Source organism: Vombatus ursinus, unplaced genomic scaffold (assembly GCF_900497805.2).
Source record: "Vombatus ursinus unplaced genomic scaffold, bare-nosed wombat genome assembly UNPS02014820.1, whole genome shotgun sequence".
In the NCBI taxonomy this organism is placed as follows: Eukaryota; Metazoa; Chordata; class Mammalia; order Diprotodontia; family Vombatidae; genus Vombatus; species Vombatus ursinus.
The window spans coordinates 26,084,627-26,107,716 of record NW_020954598.1 but is presented as its reverse complement, the minus strand read 5'-3'; the positions used below and the strand labels follow the sequence as shown (position 1 = coordinate 26,107,716).

At 43.2% G+C, this 23,090-nt stretch overlaps 1 protein-coding gene across 1 annotated transcript in view; it reads right to left on the bottom strand.

The window, feature by feature from the left end:
* The window catches only part of VIPR1 (vasoactive intestinal peptide receptor 1), an 89,695-nt gene extending 89,073 nt beyond the window's left edge, over nucleotides 1-622 (bottom strand). The window contains exon 1 of the mRNA XM_027836991.1: nucleotides 381-622. Coding sequence (XP_027692792.1) covers nucleotides 381-431 — 51 coding nt within the window. The 5' untranslated portion in view covers nucleotides 432-622. The remainder of the gene's footprint in view (nucleotides 1-380) is intronic.
* Between the last annotated feature and the right edge of the window lie 22,468 nt (nucleotides 623-23,090).

Below are 23,090 nucleotides of genomic sequence, written 5' to 3'. Positions count from 1 at the left end.
GGGAATGACAGACGGGTGAAGGAGCATCGGGTACAGGGGGCAGAAGCGGTGGAAAACAAAGCGGAAAGCAGAAAGAAGGTCCAAGGAAGGGGCCGGGGGTGTGGCAGACGGAGAAGGACAGGAAGGAAGACCTTCGGGGGTGGAGGGCAGACACACGGAAGGGGGGCAGTGACACAAGGGAAGCCCCCGGGAGGAGCTGCACTGAGGTGCAGCGGGGGTTGCGGACAAAGAGGAAGCCCCGTGGGAGCGGAGTCGGGCGGCAGACACAGGGAAGTGTTACCAGAGAAGCCGCGGAGAGGGATTTGGCAGACGGGGGAGGGACTACGGGGAAGCCCCAGGGCGGTGAGGAGAGATGAGGACCGCAGGCGCTGGTCACTTACCACGGGACCGAGGAGGGCGCAGACCCACAGGCACTTGAGGGTCGCCTCCATGGGGCCGGGAGCCCCTGCTCGTCTCTGCCCAACTTGGCTGCCGAGTGAGTCTGAACCTGGGCTTGCCGGGGAGATGAAGCAGAGGTTCCTCTGGGCACTCTCGCCTCCTCCCGGGCTGCGCCTCTGGCCAGGGGAGGCAGAAGTGAGCCGATCGGGACGCAGACGGTTTTAAGGCTTCTCCAATCTCGCTCCTCCGTCCTCCTCCCCCAGCTCTTCAGAGTGGGAGGACCCAAATGGGGGCTCGCCTGACGAACAGAGCGGTCGGCCAATGGACTGTCGGAGTTGCGGGACTCCAGCCAATGGCCAGGGAGCGGGTGGGGCCTCCCTCTGGCAGGTGCTGAGTGGGCAGGGCTCCCGCTCCGCCAAGGAAGGGACTGGGACCCCGGGATGGAGAAAGGGGGAGTTGAGAAGGCCAACGGAAGAATGGAGAGCGAAGGCTTCACTGGTGCCTCTCACCAGTAGCGGTCCTTCAGCCCCGCGGCCAGACCAGCTTTCTTCCCAAGAGCTGCCCCAGGGCACGGTTGCTCCTGCTCCCCAGCCCACCTTGGCCACTGGAAGGGATCTTGGAACTCAGAACATGCAGTAGATGATCAGAATTGAGAACCCTCCCCTAAGCTAAGGTTCCCAAATGACCCCAGACTGGACCCAATCTCTGACTCCCGACCCTGCTACCTTTTGCTGAGACCCAGTCTGCTAACCTGCTGTAGAAACCACGGGACCGGGGTGGTGGGCGAATATCCTTTAACATCCAGCACAGATGTCACCAGGAATCTAACCTCAGTTATATGGAAATCGCTGAGAGACAAATTTCAGGATGGAATAGGAGAAAATATGTCCGAAAAAGGAATGGGACAGGTAGTGAGCTCCCCATCACTAAAGGTTTTCAAGGGGATGCTGAATGACCAATTGATGAGAGTCACTGTAGAAGAGATCTCTGCTGTAGGAAAGGTTGGAATAGATTACCTCTGACATCTCTTTATTCTGTTGAGATTCTGTGATTTTGTGATCCTAACACAGGACCCTATCCTCTATATCTGTGGCCCCTCTCTTTGATTGGATGGCTTCTTCCAGAACCTCCCTTTAAGGGAGAGCACCCAGCCTTGCCTTGTCCCATTCCTTCGTTGTCCCCTTCCCCACCCCCAACTCTTTTCAAATGAGATAATATTTGTGAAGCACTTAGCACGGTGCTTGGCACCTCATCCATGCTTGATAAATGCCTATTACCTCCCCCCCCACCCCCCACCCCAAGTATCTGGTGTGCAGTAATTTCAGCACCTGGCCTGGAGTCAGGAAGACTCATTTTCCTGAGTTCAAATCCAGCCTCAGATACTGATTAGCTGTGTGACCCTCTGCAAGTCACTTAACCCTATTTGCCTCAGTTTCCTCATCTGTAAAATGAGCTGGAGAAGGAAATGCCAAACCACTCGAGTATCTTTGCCAAGAAAACCCCAAATGGGGTCACAAAGAGTCAGACAGGACTGAAGAACAACCCCCCCCCCCCCAGCTTCCTTGTACTGTTGGCTTCTTCCATTAGAATGTAAGCTCTCTGAGGGTAGGGACTGTCTTTCTATGGATATTAGTATTCCCAGTGCTTAGCACAGTGCCTGGCACATTGTTTAATCCTTGCTACTGCTGCTGCTTATCCCTCGTTTCCGAAGAAGACCAAGACTTCAGGGAGGTGATGTGACTGTGCAAGCGAATTGGATTTAAGTGAGGGAGGGCTGTGCAAATGTTAGTTGATTGACTGACTGGGACAAACAGACCCCTTGGTTCCTCTACCTCCTTATTGCCTGCTGAAATTTGGCCACAGATTCTGGCCAGCCAGCCCTGGCCACTGCCATCCCCTCACCTTGATGGGACCCCCAACATAACCCCCACCAGACAAAATAAGCCCTATCTCCTTTTTCCCTGCCAGGAAGGAGCAACACAGTGAGTGGAAAGATGAGAGATGGCAGAAGACAGGATTTCTTTAACCAAGAGTCTTAAGTCTTTTACCAGCAAAAGGTAAAAGGAGACTTGATTAGAAAACTGTATTCTGATAAAGCTTTGGCTACAGCCATCTCTGATCAGATTGAATGCAATGCCTTTTCTCGCTGCAGCCCTGGGGAGCCCCCTGTAATTTTATTGACTTCATTAAGAGAGAGATTGGTAAGGGCTTGAAGCCAGGAGGGACTGGCTGGGGAGGACAGCAAGCTGGACCCAAACAGGAAACAGACTGTCAGTAGCTGCCAGGGACTGCAGAGAACATCAGGTCCAAACCCCTGTTTTACAGAGGAGGATATTGAGGCCCAGGGAGGGGACAGGGCTGGCCCCAAGGTCACTAAGCAAGTCCATGGCATGGCTAGGACTTAACCCCAGATCTGCTGACAGTCAGACCAGGGCTCTGTTCATCTTCATCACCACAGCTTATATTTACATGGCGCTTTTAGGTTTTCAAAGTGTTTCACTTATATTATCTTTATTTTATAAATGAAGTAACTGAGGAGGATCAGAGGTTAAATGACTTGTCCAGCATCACCAAATGTCTGTGGCAGGATTCAAACCCAAGTCTTCCTGGCTCCAAGTCTCTAGCTCTATCGTTACACAGGGCAGCCTTACTGGTCTAGGAGTCAGAATAGCTGGGAGCAAACCCTAAATCTAACACTTACTGTGAGGTCACTTCCCTTCTCTGTCAAGTACAGTTTGATGGATCTATGATCTCACGTGGGTGGGAACTCTCAAAGGTCTATGACTTAGGAGATAGGGTGTTACCAGAGGCATAAAATGATCTGTCCGGGGACACAAATTGGTGGTGTGGTTAAGAGGTGGTATTGGATCCTAGATTTTTCTGACTCATAAGCATTCTGGCTACCTCCACAAGCCAATTCACTTGAAGGTATTAATGACCCATAAGGGAACCTGCTCCCTACATTGTAGGAGGATTTATACTTCAAAGGTTTTCGTTCAGTTGTGTCTGACTGTGTGAACCCCTGGAGTTTTCTTGGCAAAGAGACTGGAGTGGTTTGCTGTATCTTTCTCCAGTGGATTAAGGCAAACAGAAGTTAAGTGACTTGCCCAGGGTCACACAACTGGTGAGTTTCTAAGGCTGGATTTGAACTCAGGCCTTCCTGCCTCCAGGCTCAATGCTCTGTCCACTGAACCACCTAGCTGCCTCTTTAAAGGTGGTTGTTGTTCAGGCGTGTCCAACTCTTCATGACCCCATTTGGGGTTTTCTTTGCAAAGATCCTGGAGTAGTTTACCATTTCCTTCTCCAGCTCGTTTTACAGATGAGGAAACTGAGGCAAACCAGGTTAAGTGACTTGCCCCGGGTCACACAAGTGGTAAGTGTCTGAGGCCCAGTTTGAACTCAGGTCTTTCTAACTCTATGCCCGGTGATCTTATCCACTGCGACAGCTAGCTGCCCTCTTTAAAGGTGCAAACTCTTTAAATTAAAGGACCGACCCTTTAATCCTGGGACTTCAGCATTGGGCTAACAGATGGAGAAGGCATTTGGGAGATGGAGGTTGAGGTCTTCTCCAATCCCTTGAAATCACAAGTGGTTAGCTGTTTGTTTGTTTGTTTGTTTGTTTGTTTGTTTGTTTTTCTCTGTCCAGGATTGGTCCTAAGATAGACAGAGGTGTTTCCCTATTATCTTACTCAGACTCAAAGATCTGCATTCAAATCCTAACCCTGCCTGTTACTAGCTGTGCAACTGGGTGGACAAATCACAAAACCTCACTGAACCCCATTCCATCTGTGTTGATATTGTAAAAGGAGTACTAATTATACTAAGAGCAAAGCAGCCTGGGTTCAAGTCCTGGTTTTAATATTCACTAGCCATATGACCTTGAGGCTAATCACTTACTATCTAAGCCTCAGTTTCCTTCTCTGTAAAATGGGGGGAGGCTAATACTTGCACTACCTACACTACATCACAGGGATATTATGAAGATCTATTGAGTTAATAAATGTAAAGGAAGCAGTAAAGCATCATATAAATGTCAGCTGCTGCTATTATTATGGTAACCCAAGTTTAGCATCCTCCAGTTCCCAGCCTCTCACTTCTGCTTTGAGAGAGCTGGCTGTCTAGGGAGAGCTAGTGGGTGTGAGAACACGAAGCTTGCTTTCTCTTGAATGTTCTGCGCCTCCTTTTGCCTGGGGAAGGGGGGGGACACTCTTCTTGAGCTTCAGGCTCCCCCTTGCCGGAAGGAGACTTCTGTTGATTTCAAGGGGGGAAGGTCTCAACCTCCACCTTGACATTCATGTCCTCAATAAAGAATTTCCATTTACAGAGCAGTGAAACACTTTATAAATATGATCTCATTGGACCATCCCAAGAGCCCTGGGAGGTAGATAATATAGGCGTTATTATTCCTATTTGATGGATGAGGACACTAAAGCTGATCATTTAATGGTGTGTTATTATCTCCAATTTATAGGTAGGGGAGCTGAAGCTAAGAAGGGAAGTGACTTACCCAAGATCACATAGCCAATTAGTAGCAGGGTCAGGACTCCAAGTCAGCTAGGTCAAGGACCTTCTTAAACAGTGCTCCAGTTCGTCCTTTCCCACTGTCTTACCTTCCCTAGTCCCAACTCTGCCATCGACTATGTGACCCTCGGCAATTCTCTTAACCCAGGGGTGGGAAACCAGCAGCCTCGAGGCCATGTGTGGCCCTCTAGGTCCTCAAGTGCAGCTGATTCCGTCAAAGGGCTGCTCTTGAAGACCTAGAGAGTCATACATAGCTTTGAGGCTGCAGGGTCCCCACCCCTGCAACCCTTCTGGGAGAGATTAGTCAGTCAAACATTTTTTAAGCACCTACTATGTACAGGGCACTGGGGATACAAAAAAGGGCAAAAAACAGTCCCTGCAGTCATGGAGCTCAAGGCTAATGAAAGGAGACAATATGAAACAACTATGTACGAAGAAGCTATACATGGGAAAAATTGGAAATAATCAACAGAGGGAATTCTAGAATGAAGGAGGATGGGAAAAGGCTTCCAGTAGAAGTGGACATTTTAGCGGACTCTTGAAGGAAAAATAGCACCTCTTTCTATATCACTTTAAAGTTTGCGAAGTGCTTTTTGCACAAGAAAGGTAAGTGCTTGCCTTCCTGGAAGGAAGGTAAATCTCAGGATTCTTGCCCGTTTTTATGGATAGGGAAACTGAGGCCTTTTGTTGGTGAGTCATTCTTTCAGTCATGTCCAACTCTTCATGGCTTGGTGAAGACAATGGAGTGGATTGCCATTTCCTTCTCCAGCTCATTTTACAGATGAGGAAACTGAGGCAAACAGGGTTAAGTGATTTGCCCAGGGTCACACAGCTAGTAAGTGTCTGAGGCTGGATTTGAACTCAGGAAGATGAGTCTTTCTGACTCCAGGCCCTGGACTCTATCTACTTTGCCACCTAACTGGCCCCAAATGATGGCTAGAGAAATGAAATGGTTTGTTCAAGGTCACATAACTTTTAAGGGTAGGAGATGTGCTAAAAATCTAAGTCCCCTGACTTGGGGACTTCACACATGGTGTTTTTTCCACTGCACAATGAAAGCCACAGACATCTAATCCCAGCTCAACAGATTCCCCACCCCCACCCACCACCTAACAGTACTGCAGACAGCTCTGCCTGGCTCTACCACTTCTTAGCTATATGGCCCTGGGCAAGCCACTTGCCTCTCTGAGCCTCAGTTTCTTCTTCTGCAAAATGAAGAGGTGTACCAGATGATCTCCAAGGCCCCTTCTACTTCTAAATCTACGACTTCTCTGGTCCTCAGTTTTCCCATCTAAAAAATAAGGCTAGTCATTCTTGTCCTGCCAGGCAATCACCATGAAAACTGTCAAATGCTTTAGAAAAGGGAGCAGCAGGGCTGTCAGAGGAGAAAATGTAAGTGTGCATATTGAAGCTCTTTGAAATCATAAAGGCAGGTTTAAAAAAAATGGAAGGGGGTGGGGCAATGCTAATCACCAAATTGTTATTCCCTTTCAAGGAACTCATTTATATCCTCAGTCAACAAGAGTTATTAAGGGTCTACAAGAGGCCAGGAACCTGGCTAGAGATCTATCTGGCTTCTGAATCCAGAAGACTTGGGTTCAGGTCCCGCTTTTGACTCATCCTGGCTGTGTGACCCTGGGCAAATCACCCTACCTCTCAGTGTCCTGGGCAATTCACTAAGACTAGAAAGTCCTGATGTGCATCCCTGGAGGAAATTCCTTCCTAGAAGCTCCCTATATGGATAAAATCACAAGTCTGATTTTTTTTTTTTAATGCCAGGTTAGGAGTGAGAATGATAGAGGAAGGGTGATATAAAGACAAAAATGAAATAAGCCCTGCCTTCGGGGAGCTTATGCTGAGTCAGGGGGGATGACACATTCACATTTAATTATTTAGCATGTGTATATGCATGTATTTATACATATGTACAGGATGTCCCAAAAGTCTAAGAGCAGCCTAAAACTATACTAAGACTTTTAGAATAGCCTGAATATATACACATGTCTATGTCTGTGTCTATATCTATGACTATGTCTATGTCTATATATCTGTATCTATGACTATGTCTATGTCTATATACATGTACATGTACAATTATCTCTTCCATGTTATGGAGGTTAGGGAAACAATGATCTGGAAAATCCACGTAAAATTTTTGGCCCTCTCTTCATACCAGAGAAGAAGTCTGAATTTTTTTTCTTTTTCATTTATGGGGTGTTTAAAGTACCTTATTGTAAAATTTGGGTTAAGTATTTGGTCATAGGCTCCATGTTGTCTGAGGTTTCTGCAAAACTCCCCAAAAAATTTCCATTTAATTTCTTATACCGACCCAGTTTATATCAAAACGATGGGGAAAGTTGTGATGTGGAAGGGATAACTGAATATGCATATTCATATGTACTTGTTTATGTATATTATTTTGTTGTTAAGTTGCTTTCAGTTGTATCCAACTTTTTATGACCCCATTTGGGGTTTTCTTGGCAGAGATACTGGAGTGGTTTGCCCTTGCCTTCTCTAGCTCATTTTACAGATGAGGAAACTAAGGCAAACAGGGTTAAGTGACTTGCCCAGGGTCACACAAGTGTCAGGCCAGATTTGAACTCAAGAAAATGAGTCTTCCTGACTCCAGACCCCACACTCTATCCATTGCCACCTAGCTGCCCATGTATATGTATATGCATATGTATACATGCATATATACATATGAATGTGTGTGACATACATATGTATGTACACATATATATGTGTGCATGTGCTTTTGTATGTGTACATATATGAACAATGTCCTTAATAAGACAGTGTCCTAAACCAGAAGAATGCCTTGGGATTGACATGGGTTTTAGACATTCATTCATTCATTCATTCAAACATATAATGCCTTAGGGAACTTTGCGGTGATTTGCCTTCAATTTTCCTGCCAGCCTCTACTGTGAATTCCTGCAAAAGGTCATAGATTGAAAGGAATGTCAGAGGTCATATAGCCCAGCTCCATTTTACAGATGAGCAAATTGAGGCACAGTTGGGGAAGGGTCTGACCCAAGGCCATGCAGCTGATAATGGGAACACTCAGGTCCTCTGACTCTAAAACCAGTATTCTTCTTTCTGTACGACATCCTTCACCACTGTGAGAATACAAAGGAAACACTCAGGAAAGGGAACCGCCCCTCCCACTAGATTTCAGTTCAATCCTCCATGTTTTTCCTGAGTCACCTGTGCACTAAGCCCAGTGATCAATTAGCTAGTCTAAGAGTAATATTCCTAAATACAACTTTGATCATCTCAATACTTTGCTTAAGAGCCCCCAAGTCTGTCCTTCAAATGGTCAAGGGGAAGAAGTAACCCTGGTGTGGTGGGAAGACCTTTCTTTTAAATCTGATTATGTCACAATGTGTAACCTTGAAAGGTCACTTCTGCTTTCTAGACCTCAATTTCCTTATCTACAAAATGAGATTTGAAGCAACTGGTCACTAAAGTCCCTTTCACTCTGAACAATCTCTGTTCTATGTTCTAAGAGTCTTTCTTCCTCTTAACATTTAACTTAACAATTAACATGTTAACTCTTATCCTGAAGGACCCCAACCTCCAGCTCTGAGGTTCTATGCTCTCTTTTCTAAGATCCTTTGTGGCTCTGGTATTCTGAGTTCTGTGTTCTAAGGTCCTCCCAGCTTTTGCAGTCTGTGTTCTCTGTTAGGATAAAGGAGTTAAGATAGATGACCTCTGACATTCTTTCCAGCTCTAAACCAATGACCTTATTTGAGAAGGTAAGAAAATTGGAGACAAATCAGTCTCCCTAGAGTTCCCTGAGGCCTTAAACAGTGGGCTTTATCAAATGATTAAATGAATGAATGAAGGTCCCTCTGTCTTAAGACCCCTCCCAGCTCTGAGGCTCCTTCTAGCTCTGACATCCTATGATCTCTGTTCTAAGTCTTTTCCCAGCTCTGATCACTGATGTTCTATATTCTAATGTCACCTTCAGCTCTCACAGTCTGTTCTCCTTTCTTTTAAAAAAATAATTAATATTTTATCTTTCCCACTTACATGTAAAAACAATTTCAACATTTGTTTTTTAAAATTTTTGAATTTCAAATTCTCTCCTTTCCTCCTTTTCCTCCCCCCCCCATTGAGAAGGCCAGTCATTTGATATAGGTTATACATGTGCAGTCATGCAAAACATATTTCTGTGTTAGTCATATTGTGAAAGAAAACACAGACAAAAAAAAAACCCAAGTACAATAAAGTAAAGAAAAAGTATGTTTCGATCTGTATGCGGACTCCATCAGTTCTCTGGAGATGGATAGCACTTTTCATAATAAGTCCTTCAGAGTTGTCTTGGATCATTGTGTTGCTGAGAATAGTTAAGTCATTCACAGTTGGTCATCATTACAACATTGCTGTTACTGTGCACAATGTTCTCCTGGTATTGCTTGTTTCACTTTGCATCAGTTTTGTGTAAGTTTTTCCAGGTTGTTGTGAGAGCATCCTGTTCATCATTTTTTATAGAACAATAATATTCCATCACAATCATATACAAGGACTTGTTCAGCCATTTCCCAATTGATAGATATCCCCTCAATTTTCAATTCTTTGCCACCAATAAAAGAGTTGCTATAAATTTTTTGTACATAAAGACCCTTTTCCTTTTTCCTTGGACAAATACATGGTTTTATAACCTTTTGGATATAGTTCCAAACTGCTCTACAGAAGGCTGAATTAGTTTATAACTTCACCAATGATGGAGAAATATAAACAATCCAACCTTATTGAATCCCTTATGACTCTTTTTCTTGTTTCCTTTCTTATGTTTCTCTTGAGTCTTGTATTTGAAAGTCAGATTTTTTTATTCAGCTCTGGTCTTTTCATCAGGAATGCTTGAAAGTCCTCTCTTTCATTGAATAGCCATTTTTTTCCCCTGAAGGATTATACTTACTTTTGCTGGGTAGGCAATTCTTGGTTGTAATCCTAGCTCTTTTGCCCTCTGGAATATCATTCCAAGCTCTCCTTTAAGGTAGAAGCTGCTAAATCTTGTGTTATCCTGACTGAGGTTCCACAATATTTAAATTGTTTCTTTTCAGTTGCTTGCAATATTTTCTCCTTGACCTGGGAGCTCTGGAATTTGGCAAAAATATTCCCAAGAATTTTCATTTTGGAATCTCTTTCAAGAAGTGATCAGTGGATTCTTTCAATTTCTATTTTACCCTCTGGCTCTAGAATATCAGGGCAGTTTTCCTTGATAACTTCTTGAAATGTGATGTTTAGGCTTTTTTTTATCATGGCTTTCAGGTAGCCCAATAATTCTTAAATTATCTCTCCTGGATTTGTTTTCCAAGTCAGTTGTTTTTCCAATGAAATATTTCACATTTGCTTCTATTTTTTTCATTCTTTTATTTTGTTTTATTGTTTCGTGATGTATTATGAAGTCATTAGCTTCCACTTACCCAATTCTAATTTTTAAGGAATTATTTTCTTTATTTGGCTTTTGTACCTCTTCTCTATTCTGCCAATTCTGCTTTTTAAGGAGTTCTTTTCTTCAGTGAGTTTTTGTATATCTTTTTACATTTGACCAATTCTGTTTTTCAAGGCATTCTTCTCTTCATTGGATTTTTGTGCCTCTTTTACCATTTGGCCTGGATTTTGTTTTTTTAAGGTGTTATTTTCTTCAGTATTTTTTTATATTTCCTTTACCAAGTTGTTGACTCTTTTTTCATGATTCTCTTCCATCACTCTCTTTTCTCTTCCCAATTTTTCGTCTACCTCTCTTACTTGATTTTTAAGATCCTTTTTCAATTCTTGCATGGCCTGAGACCAATTCATATTTCTCTTTGAGGCTTTGAATGTAGCAGTTTTAACTTTGTTGTCTTCTGAGTTTGTGTTTTGATCTTCTCTGTCACCATGAAAACTTTCTTTCTTTTTTACTTTGAGGCAGTGGGGTGAAATAACTTGCCCAGGGTCACACAGCTAGTAAGTGTCAAGTGTCTGAGGCCAGACTTCAACTCAGGTCTTCCTGAATCCAGGGCTGGTGCTCTATCCACTACACTATCTAGCTGCCCCCCATAGTAACTTTCTATAGTCAGGATCTTTTTCTGCTATTTGCTTATTTTTCCAGTCTATTCCTTGACTTTTAACTTTATGTTAAAGTGGGGCTCTGCTTCTGGAGTGGAGGGGGCACTGTTCCAAGCTTCAGTTTTTTTGTGTATCTGTTTTCAGAGATAATTCTGGAAACCTGTAAGTTTTCAGTTCTTCCAAGGTGGTATGATCTAAGGAGAGATAGATGGCCTGTGCCTTGGCCTGTAAGTGACCATAAGCACTCTTTTCCTCTCTGGAACTGTGACCAGGGTCCCAGCTTGCCTTCAGCCACAAGCTCTGGTATACTAGTGCTCCTCCTTGCCCGGGGACTGAGACCCAGGACTGAGACCCAAGACTGTGACCCAGATCCAAGTATGGGCAATGTAATAGAGTTGTGCCTCCGGTGCCAGCTAAGGGACCCCTGTCTTCTCCTTCTGACAAGTTATCTGACCCCCTTACTGTCTGTGGGCTGAGAGGTCCAGAAACCCCCACTGCCACCACTGATTCAGTAGCCCTGAAGGCCTGCTGCTGGTTTGCTGGGACACGGCCCATGCTAGACTGTGCTCTACTCTCACCCAGGTGCAGTAGATCTTTCCTACTAAACTTCTAAGTTGACTTGGCCTGGAAAATTGTTTCACCCCATCTGAGAGCTCAGGCAAATCTCAGCCTTTTCTCTGCCATCTTAGCTCTGCTCCCATGTTTTCTTTTCTAAGGTTCCCCCCCAAACCCCCACCCCACCAGGCCTGATATTCCAAGTTCTCTGTTCTAAGGCCCCTCCCAGCTGTGACATTCTGTGCTGTAGGTGCTCAAGTGATAGATTTTGTGGTGTACACAATATGTTTAGAGGAGAAAGATCTTTTTGGGCTTGGGGCAGTCAAGAAAAGCTTCCCAGAGTCTGAGACTTGTTCAGACATTCTGAAGGGCAGGTAGAATTTAGTGCAGAAGAGATAGGTAACCAGGAGGATGTTGTCAGCTGCTTGTTGGCAGAGACTTGTTAGCATGAGCCCCTCAAGGAGCTTGCTAATGGACAGGTGGGTCCAGGCAGGCGGGTCCAGCCCAGATACCAGCAGGGGTCATTCTCAGCCATTTGGATAATGCATCATGGAGGAGGGGAGGAGAACTCCATGGCTGAGATGTCAGAAGAGTCTGCTGGCAGACCTTAGGAAAAAGCAGAACCTTCAAACCTTGCTTAGAGGGGCCTAACTATACCCCTCCCCATCTCCCTCTGTCACTTAGCATGTGTGTATCCTTGAGCAAATATGTTTCCCACTCTGACCTCAGCTTCCTCACCTGTAAAATTAGGAGACTGGGCTAGATGGGTGGTTCTCAAACTTTTCAGTCTCAGGACCCTTTTACACTCTTAAAAATCATTGAGGACCGCCCCCCCCCCCCCCCCCCGCCCCTTACCAAGAACTTTTGTTTATATGGGTTATATCTATCAACATTGACCATACCAGAAATAAAAACATCTTAGTTCACTTAGATTAGGATTCCCTGGACATCTTGAGAGCTGCTAGACCAGATGATCTTTTAGGACCCTTATAGCCACAAATGAAGAAATGGGGGAAAAACTCAAACATTTATTCCATGTTTTCTGTGTGCTACATGTTGAGGATATCTATCTATCTATCTATCTATCTATCTATATATATATATATATAAATATAAAAGCCAGGACAGCCACTGACCTCAAGGAGCTTATATTCTAATAGAGAGAGACAATACACATATAAGAGTAGTGACCAGGGAGAGATATTTTGGTCTAGAAAATTACAGAAATTGTAAGTGGAGACATAGGGTAATAGATTGACCCGTCTTCTCCAGTAGCAATGGTAGTATTGATTGGATTTTGATTCTAAACCGGGGGGTGGAGGGCAGAGTTGAGGGAAGTAGGGAGGTATCTAGGAGGATAAATGAGTTGTGACAATATGACTGGTGAGGAAATAAAAGATGGCTAGGGAGTAAAGGGGAGCATGACTGGAGCTGTCTAGATCTCATGGTCACGTTCACTCATCATTGCAGGGGTGGGGAATGGGAGAGGAGAGCAGGGGAAGAGGACTGGAGCTGAAAGGGTTAAATCCTCCAGGCCATGATCTCTGGTCCAGAAGGATTCTGGAAACTCTCTAAGTCATTATGAACTCAATTATTCTACCAGTAACACCTGAAGGTATTTTAGGACCCTCCTTTAATACATCTTGCTGCCAGACCATACCCAGGCTGTGGGGATGCTCTCTTCCTTTGAGATAAAAACCAGCTGGGGCATTTAGCCAGGGGTTACTAATTACAGGAGGAATTGAAGTAATAATATGAAGTGATTGGAGTAATAACAACAGCTCTCATTTCTACAGCCCTTTAAGGTTTGTAAAGCAGTTTTCCCATAACAAGATTGTAAGATAGCCAGTGCAGTAATTATTATCCCTATTTTATAGCTGAGAAAACAGAGGCTTGGGGAGTTCTATGTCTAGTGGATGTCAACACTGGGATCAGAACCCATCTACAACTCCCTTGTCCCCTGAATCCTCTGCATTTTCCACCCAACTAATCTTCTTCCCTGGGTGATGCTGACCAACTACCTCTTCTACTCCCACACTTTAAATCATGCCAATTCAATCCACTGCAAAATCATGCCATCTCTCACCATCTGGTCCCTTCCTACTGTACAACAGCCCTATTCATCTTTTACTGGCTGTCACAATCTCCACAAGAGCAGTTCTACACTTTTTTAAGCCCCAAGCCCTCCTCCCTCTCCTCTATCACGATGGTCTCCAACCTAGTCTCAGTCATCTTCCTAAATCATTGCTATGATTTTATACCTCCTCTAATCAAAAACCTATTGCTTACCAGATAATGTAAAAACTTTTATACCTGGCATTTAAGGCCACAATCTAGCTCCAGCCTACCTCTCCAGCCTTATCTCATGTCAGTCTCCTTTATAAATTCTATGATCCACTCAAATTGAACTTGTCCTGCTTTCTCCAATCTTGGTGCCCTTGCTTTCATTGTGTACCATGCTTAGAATGGATTCCCTCCCAATCACCATCAGTTGAAGTCCGCCCTTCCTTCAAGACCCAGGTCAGATGCCACTTCCTATAGGAAGTCTTCTCTGACCCTTCCAGGTAAAAGTAGTCCCTCCCTCCCCAAATTTCTCATAACATTTCTCTGGGACTTCTCCTCTTCCCTTTTCTTACTCTCCTTTGGATCCTATTTGTCTAGTTTGAATTCAAATACCTAGCTATATTTATTTTTCCAGTGAAATTGACTGATTCTTGACAAAATTATAGGACTTATTATTAAAAGAGTGGTCAATGAAAAGAGTATTAGTCACAAATAGCCCACAAAGCATCATCAAGAACGAAACAAACAAACAAAAACAACTTTCAAGAAGGAATCACTTCATGTATTGTCTTTGTATCTTCAGTAAGTTGCACAGTAGGCACTGACACATAGTAGGTGCTTAATAAATGTATGTTGATTGATTGAATAAGATATGCCAGATTAACCTCATTTTATATTTTGACAGAGTTAGTAGGCAAATAGATCAAGAGAATGTGATAGTGAGTGTTTACCTAGATTTTAGGAAAACATTTGATAAAATCTCCACAGTTATCCTTGTAAACAGGAGAGATGGGGGCCAGGTGATACTATAATCAGGACGATTCGGGAATGATTGAATGACTAGACCCAAAAAATACTTGTGAATGGTTTGGTGGTGACTTAGAAGTGGAATGACCCAGGGGTCTGTGCTTAACCTTGCTCTATTTAATAATTTTATCAGTGAGCTGGAAAAAGGCATGCTTATCATATTTACAAAGGGCTTGAAGTTAGGAGGAATAGCTAAGATGTTAAAAGTAGAGTCAAGATATAAAAAAATCTCAGTGAGGGAGAAGGGAATAAGCATTTATATAGTACCTACTATGAGACAGACACTGTGCTAAGGGATTTACAAATATTATCTCCTTTGGTCCTCACAACAATATTTTGAGGTAGGTGCTATTATCGACATTTTTTCAGTGAGGAAACTGAGGCAGATAGAGGTGAAGTGACTTACCCTGGATCGCATAGCTAGAAAGCTTCTGAAACTGATCATCCTGACTCCAGGCCCAGCACTCTAAACACTATACTACCTGGCTGCCAACAGGTTAGAGTATTAGACCAAATCTAATATGATGAAATTTGGTAAGACTAATTATAAAGTCCTACACTGGTTAAAAAAAACCCCATCTTCACACACTAAAGATCAAGGAAGTATAGTTGGACAACAGTTCTTTGGAAAAAGAGCCAAGTGTTTTAGTGGCCTACAGACTCCGTATATCAATAATATGATTTGTTGTTGTTTGGTCATTTCAGTCATGCCTGACTCTTTGTGACCCCATTTTGGGTTTTTCTTGGCAAAGATACTGGAGTGATTTGCCATTTCCTCCTCCAGTTCATTTTACAGATGAGGAAACTGAGGCAAACAGGGTTAAGTGACTTGCAGAGGGTCACACAGCTAATAAGTATCTGAGACTGGATTTGAACTCAGGAAGATGAATGTGATAGGGCAGCCAAAAAAAGCTTAATGCAATCTTAAATTATTTTAAGATCACCAAATCTCTGGGACACAGATTTAGAGTGGGAAGGATCCTTAAAGCTCATCTAGTTCAACGCCTCATTTTAAAGATGAGGAAACCAAGGTCTTGAGAGATTAAGTGACTTGTTCAAGGTGGTAAGTAGCAGAGCCAGGATTTGAACTCAGGATCATAGATTTAGAAGTAGAAGGGACCTCGGATGCCATTTGGTCCAAATCCTTCATTTTACATGAGGCACAGGGAGGCTGTGATTTGGAGGAGATGAAGGAGAGGTAGCAGCTTGATCAAAGCACCACCTTGCCTGGTCATGGAAGACACACAGCCATCTTTTCCAGGGAACCTCCCCAGCCTCCAACCATTGGTAATAACCTTACCCTTCAACCTCCCCATAGTTTGCCGCTGCTGTCTGTCCTTTGTTCTCAAAGCAACCTCTGTGAGCACAAAAGGAACTGCCCACTGAGGACCGAACTGGAACTGGCCAGTTGGGCAACCTGGCTTCCTTCCTTCCTTCCTCCCTCCCTTCCTTCCTTCTTTCCTTTGGGTTTGAGAGCTATATGTTTTTTGTCTTCCTTATTTATTTATTCTATCTTTTTTTAATTGGGACAATTAACTCTTTTGTCCCATGTAGTTTCATTTATGATTTCTTGAAATAGAGCTCTGGAAAACCAGGCTTTAATAAATCCCATCGGGATTCAAATGGAACTACTTGACCATGCCTTAAACCTAGATCACTCTGACTCTCACTGATTGGCCAGTAATAGGTCCCAGCCCAAGCCTCACTTGGCCATTGCTTGAGTTTTGATGGCTCAGAGTGAGTGTAAATAGCAACTGTTTCTGCTCTGGTCAGAAACCCTGAGGGTCTTCCTCTCCCAGAATGATTTTTTAATAGGTAAAAGAGGCCATTTTTCACCTCATTTCTTACCTAGCCTTAATTGCTGAATGGGTGATGCCTCGGACAAACTGAGACTTGGGAAAGACCTTAGCTTAAAAAGGCCATGGTCTCCCCACTGCATCTGCGGCTATTTCCAGTCTTCCAGACCCATGTCTTGCCACTGGACTCAGATGAGTCTGGAGGAGACTGTCGGGGCCAATGACTTTGCACAGCTCTGCCTCGCTTAAATCCAATTCACTTGCCAGTCAAGACATCACCCTCCTCAAGTCTTTGGTCCTCTTCGAGAGTGAAGGATGGACAGCTTCTCATGTAATATTGCATATTATCATTACCCTGCATGTGTGATCTATCTCGCTGCCAGATTCTGAGCTCCATGAAAGCAGAGACACTGAAGTTTACATAGGATCACAGACTGTAGATCTGGAGGGGACCTTAGAGGGCATCTAGTCAACCCATTCATTTCTTAAAATAAAGAACTGAGGCCCAACAGTGATGTGTCCAAAGTCACACGGGGTTTTCTCCTTAAGCATCTAGAATAGAGACCTTCAAATAATAAGTACTTTATAAATGTTGGTTGAATTTCAATTCAATGAGTAGCATCTTCCTTAGCCACCTCCAATATAACAATTATGACAACAGCAACAACAATAAGGCATTTATGTAGTGCTTGGAGCAGCTAGGTGGTGCAGTGATTAGAGCGCCAGGCCTGCAGTCAGAAAGACTCATTTTCCTGAGTTCAAATCTAGCCTCACACACTTACTAGCCGTGTGACCCTGGGCAAGTCACTGAACCCTGTTTACCTCAGTTTCCTCATCTGTAAAAAGAGCTGGTTAAGGAAATAGCAAACCACTCCAGTATCTTTGCCAAGAAAACCCTAAATGGGGATCACAGAGTCAGACACAACTGAACAACAACAAAAACGTGACATGTATTGTGGGCCAGGCATGGTGCATCAGTTGAGGAAGTATCAACACCGATAAAACTAACACTGATAAGCACTTTACAAATATTATCTCATTTGATCCCCACAGCAATCCTGTGCTGTTATTATCCTCATTTTATAGCTGAGGAAACCAGAAGTTGAATGACCTGCCCAGGATCACACAGCTAGGAAGTGTCTGAGTTTAGGTTTGAACTCAGATCTTCCTGACTCCAGGCCTAGCACTATATCCACTTTGCCACCTAACTGGCTCAATTCTTTCTTTCTTAATTTCTTTCATTCATAGTCTTGAGCTACCTATCCCATCCAAGAAGAGAGACCAGGCAGGCCAAACACATGCAGAAATGACAGTCATGGCCTCTTGGCCTCTTGAAGAGTCCACTTATTCCAAGGGATTTTTAGGGTAGCTTCTTGTAGTAGTTTGGGGTTCTGCCTAGTGCTTTGCAAATAGAGAGCCCTGCCTCAGCCATGGAGAAGTGGAAAGAGGGTAAGGATGACTCAGGAGGTCCAAGGTCCCTTCCAGCTCCACCATTCTACATTATAAGGGAACTTCCACGTGTGACTTTCTGATTTATGTTTTAAGGGCCTCCATGTAATTTTCTAGTTATTTCCAAACCTTGCCACCTGGACTCTGGTCATTCTACTTGTCCCCCTCCCACTAGAATTTGAACTCTGGCCCTGGACCCTGGGCTTTTATAAGTGAGTTTTCATTTTATCTTGTCTGGAACCAGGCCTCTGAGCCATTTCCAAATCATGGCACCTAATCTCCCCTCCCCCCCTCCACCCCACTCCTAGCTCCCTTTTAAACAATGTCTTCCCCTATCAGATGGGCAGGGATTATTTGACTTGCTTGTATTTGTACCTCAGCTGGACTTGGTGCTTGACCCATAGCAAGTGCTCAATGAATACTTTTTCATCCATTTATTCATTTCTAGCATTCTGTGTCCTATGTTCTAGTTTGCTAAAGCTCTGCTAGTGTGCATTGTTCCACAATGAGGATTTTAAGTCTCTTCCACCACTAACATTCTCTGTTCTATGTTAAAAAGTTTCTATTCTCAGGTTTAAGAACTCAGGGATTCTTCAGTTCTTGTCTTCCAGTCTATTTGCTCCTATAGAATCATGAAATCTCGGAGGTGAAAAGTTAACTAGCTGAAAACATACTGGAGGAGGACCCCTCTACAGTGTCCCTGATGGGTGGTCATCCACCCTCCACTCAAATACCTTTAGTCATGGGAAATTGGGTGGTGCAGTAGATAGAGCACTGGGCTTGAAGTCAGGAAGACTCATCTTCTTGAGTTCAGCTCTGGCCTCAGACACTTACTAGCTATGTGACCTTGAGCAAATCACTTCACCCTGTTTGCCTCAGTTTCCTCATCTGTAAAATGAGCTGGAGAAGGAAATGGCAAACCACTCCAGTATCTTTGCTGAAAAAACTACAAATCAGATCGTGAAGAGTCAGACATGACTGAAAAAACGACTGAAACATGGGAGACTCACTAATTAATTATTCTAATTTTGGACAGCTCTCATTTTAAGGAAGTTTTCCCATAAACCAAATAGAAATCTACCTCTCTGTGACTCCCCTCCCCCTTCTTAATTTTTCCTAATTTTTCACTCTATGTTTTCTCTGTCTCTTATTTCCCCCCACAAAGGAGACAAGGCTGACACACAGGAAGGGTTGGGCAACTGGATGGGTTGAGAAAGGCCTATTGAATTGAATAATCTGGTTTACCCTCCTGGAGTACAGGGTTCCCTGGCCTCCCTCCTTCTAGGGAAGAGGAAGAGAGAAAGCAAAGGAAGGGGGTCCCCTCAAAAGCACAGCTCCCCAGGGCTAACTCTGACTCATCTCTGTTTAACAAATCACCTCCAGATGGATTTGAAATTGTGTAATTATTTGCCATTGGGCCTCTTTGTTTAGGCTGTGTTTGCAGGAGCACAGCCCAAATGCCATTTGTCTGCCTGGTTAGCATTAAACACACATGGAGAAGCTAGAACTAGCTCATTTACAATTTAGGTTTCTGCTCATCCCGTCTGGTGTTCCCAGTTTCTCTTCCTCCTTTCGTTCCCCCTCCATCCCTCAAGGTCTTTAGGATTTGGGGGGAAAGGGTTTAAAATCTAGCTATTGGCCTGCCCAGGGAATTCACTATTGTCCTTGCTGCCAGCAAAGGGTTGTCTCCTTTCAGCCCTCAGAGAGCCCTGGGTCAGAAGGGGAAGACAGCCCCTGCCCTCAAGGCGTCTAAGTCTGAGGTTGTGGTAAGGGGAGTATCCTTCCTGCCCTGTCCTCATAGAATCTCAGAATTGGAAAGTACTTCAGTCAGTCAGTTAATAAACACTTATAAAAGGTGGCACAGTGGATAGAGCACCAGCCCTGAAGTCAGGAGGACCCGAGTTCAAATCCAGCCTCAGACCAAACACTTGACACATACTAGCTGTGTGACCTTGGTCAAGTCACTTAACCCCGACTGCCTCACTAAAAAAAAAAAATTTTTTTTAATTAAAAAAAAAAGAAATTTACAAAAAATAAAAAATAAAAAAATAAACACTTATTAAGCTCCTATTATGTGCAAGGTGCCCTGGGCTAAGCACAGAGATACAAAGAAAGGGAAAAGACAGTCCCACCAAAGTTAAATGAGTATGTTGTTCTCAGGTAGGCTATAGGGTCTGGTGCTAGAGGGGAGAAAAGTTATTTCATTCCCAAAGTCCCACATCTATCCTCCCACTTCCCACCTTTCAGGGTGGGCAGGGGTTCAGGGCTGAAACACAATCAAGGGTCAGTGGCCATGGGAGGCTCTCATAAAAAGGCCTTTAGTGTTTACTAAAGTGTTTACATGTCCCTACCCTCCTTCCTCATGCCCTAAGGGTATCTTTCTTGAGACATGGGATGAAGTTCATTTGGGACTGTCTTTGTGTATTTATGTCTATATGTGACTCTTTCCTTGTCTCTATATCTGTCTCTCTGTGTATGTTCTTGTGTGTTTTTGTGTGCCTGTGTGTGTGTATCTGTGTGTTTTTGTGTTTCTGTGTCTGGATGTATTTCTGTGTTTTCATTCTATTTATTTGTGTGTTAGAGATTGGGAGAGGGGCTGTCTTACCAAGTATTTCTCACCTGGGAATCTATTCACCACCTGCTTCTTCTCTGATTCTCTCCCATTTATGCTTTTTGAAGACCTTGTTTCTTTCTGTGGATCCATTTATTTGCCCTGAACATGAAGCCAGAGATGGTGGGACACCTGTCTAGACTGGAGTCAGTTTGGGAGCCAACCTGCAAAGAGAGCGCACCAGAACCATGGACAGCACACAGAGTTTAAACCCTGCTTGTCCCATCAGTCTCTTCTTATTTCCATTGTGAGCAGGTGAGCAGCTAAGCAGCTGAAGCAGAGTGGGTCAGGGACAATTTTAGGAAGGAGTATATGTCTATGTACTCACCTCTGGAGTAAGAGGATCACCAAGCACACTTTACACACCCATTTTACAGGGAGGTCCCTCCTTCCCCCAGCTAAGTAGTTCATAGTAAGAGAAAGACTGAATCTGGAGTCAAGACACTTGGTTTCAAACTTGTTGTGTCTTTTGAGCAAGTCATTAACCTATTTAAGCCTCATCTTCCTTATTTGTAAAATGACATTTGCACTATTTCCTGCCCAGGGATGTTGTGATGGAAATACTTTGTAAATTTTATAGTGCTATAGAGACCATATGTATGTGTATATGTATATGTATACACACCTATATATATCTATATATACATATGTATATATACATATGTATATGTATGCACACCTATATATATACATACATGTGTGTGTGTTCCTCCTCTTAATGGTGCAGAGCTGACCCTGAGTTCTTGAAGACTATGGCAGTGAAGTTCAACCTTATGTCCTACCAAACTGAAAAGGTCTTATCAAGTATAGGCCTGGTGATAGAATGTATATCTACCCCCTAAAGACCAGATATGCTAAATTCAGACAAGTTTGGTGTACCTGACATTGTAGGGGGGATGCATTTTGGTCACAGTATTCCCAAAGACTGTCTATGAAATTATAAAAAGACATAGTGGGAGGACCCACACTGATGAGATCAAAGCCACATTGTAGCATCCAAATGGTGACAACAACAACAAATAATGATGATGATGACTTTTCTTTTGGTATGTAACTGTGTCTTCATCCCCATAGGAAGCTCTTAGTGTGAAAACTCAGACATATACATATATACATACATACACATACACATACATGTACACACATACACACATATGCAATTCTTTTGTAATTTTTAATGTTAGAGTGTTGCATGAGGCATTGAGAATTTAAATGACTTGCCTATGGTTATATAGCTAGTATGTGTCAGGAACAGGTGTTACGTTCAGATGCTCTGAACACTAAGGCCAGTCCCCATCTGCTATGCTAACAACAACAACAGTATAGGACATGGATTCCAGTCCCTTTACAATCATGTTTATTGTCCTCTGGACTCATTCGAGCTGTTCAGTGACTTTCCTAAAGTGTGGCCCCTAACATGTTTCAGCAAGATCAAACTCAGAATTGGACATAATAGTTCATATGTGGACTGGTCAGGGGACAGCAGCCTCCAGTTTGAACCCAGACTGAGCCTGGACTCTGCCCTTTCCTTTGCATCTTCTTGTTCAGAACTAAAACAGAGATTCAAAGACAGTGTCTCTTTAAAAAAAAAAAAAAGATATTTTGGTTTGGTGAAAGCAGATGGTGGGTATAATCCAGAGTCTGGGTTTGTCAAGATGTTATTGGTGATGTGAGAAGTGGGACAAGTGATTCTGGAGTTGAGGATAGTATAGAGTTGGTTCAACCAGTGGTCAAGATAGGTAAGGATGTAGTCAGTGAAGGGGTGATGGCTCAGAAAAGAACTGAGGGGTAGAGGGAGTGTGGGTCATGGTGAGGATGAATAACAAGCTTGGGGAGGGGTCATAAACTGTAGGGAAAGATAGAATAATAAAAGATTATGATAAGATAAAGTGGAATGCTTGTGACAAGATCAAGGACATGACCATCTCTTTGTGGAGCTGGGGGCGGGGGGGGGGGGGAGTGGAGATTTAAGTCATGGGAATTGACTAGTGTGTAAGTTGAAGTCTCTAAGTATGGGAACAGGAGAAAGGCAGGAGACAAATGTTGTTACCTTGATACTGAAGTCTTTGAAGAGGAAAGAGGAATGTTCTGAGGGTCAATAGATAATATTCACCTCAATTGGATTGGGTGATAGATGGTGTGAACTTCAAAGGAGGTACTCAGAGATGAACACAATATTCAGGTCTTGGTCTGACCAGAGATGAGCATAACAGGGCTGTCAATCAACTCATTCATTCTGCACATTAAACCTCTATTAAAAGACCTTCATTTTATGTTCTATCATGTCATTTTGTTGACTCATGTTAAACTTGAATTTATTTTAATCAATCATACTTTAAATATAGCTATTTAAGGGAACCCTGTGGTGACTCTGTCTTTTTTTTTAAAGTAAATAATCACACTTCATTTATCTTTTTTATAAACATTTTAATATGTATCACATTTGCTTAAAGTAAAGCATATCTTGCATCTGAAAAAGATGTTTATTCGTCTTTCGTTTTTACATCACCTAAATTTTCCCATATATCCCTTCTCTCCTCCCAGAGAGTCATCCTTTATTACAAAGAATTTAAAAAGAAAAAAGAAAAAAACATTCAGTAAAACTGATCAACACATTAAAAAATTGATGT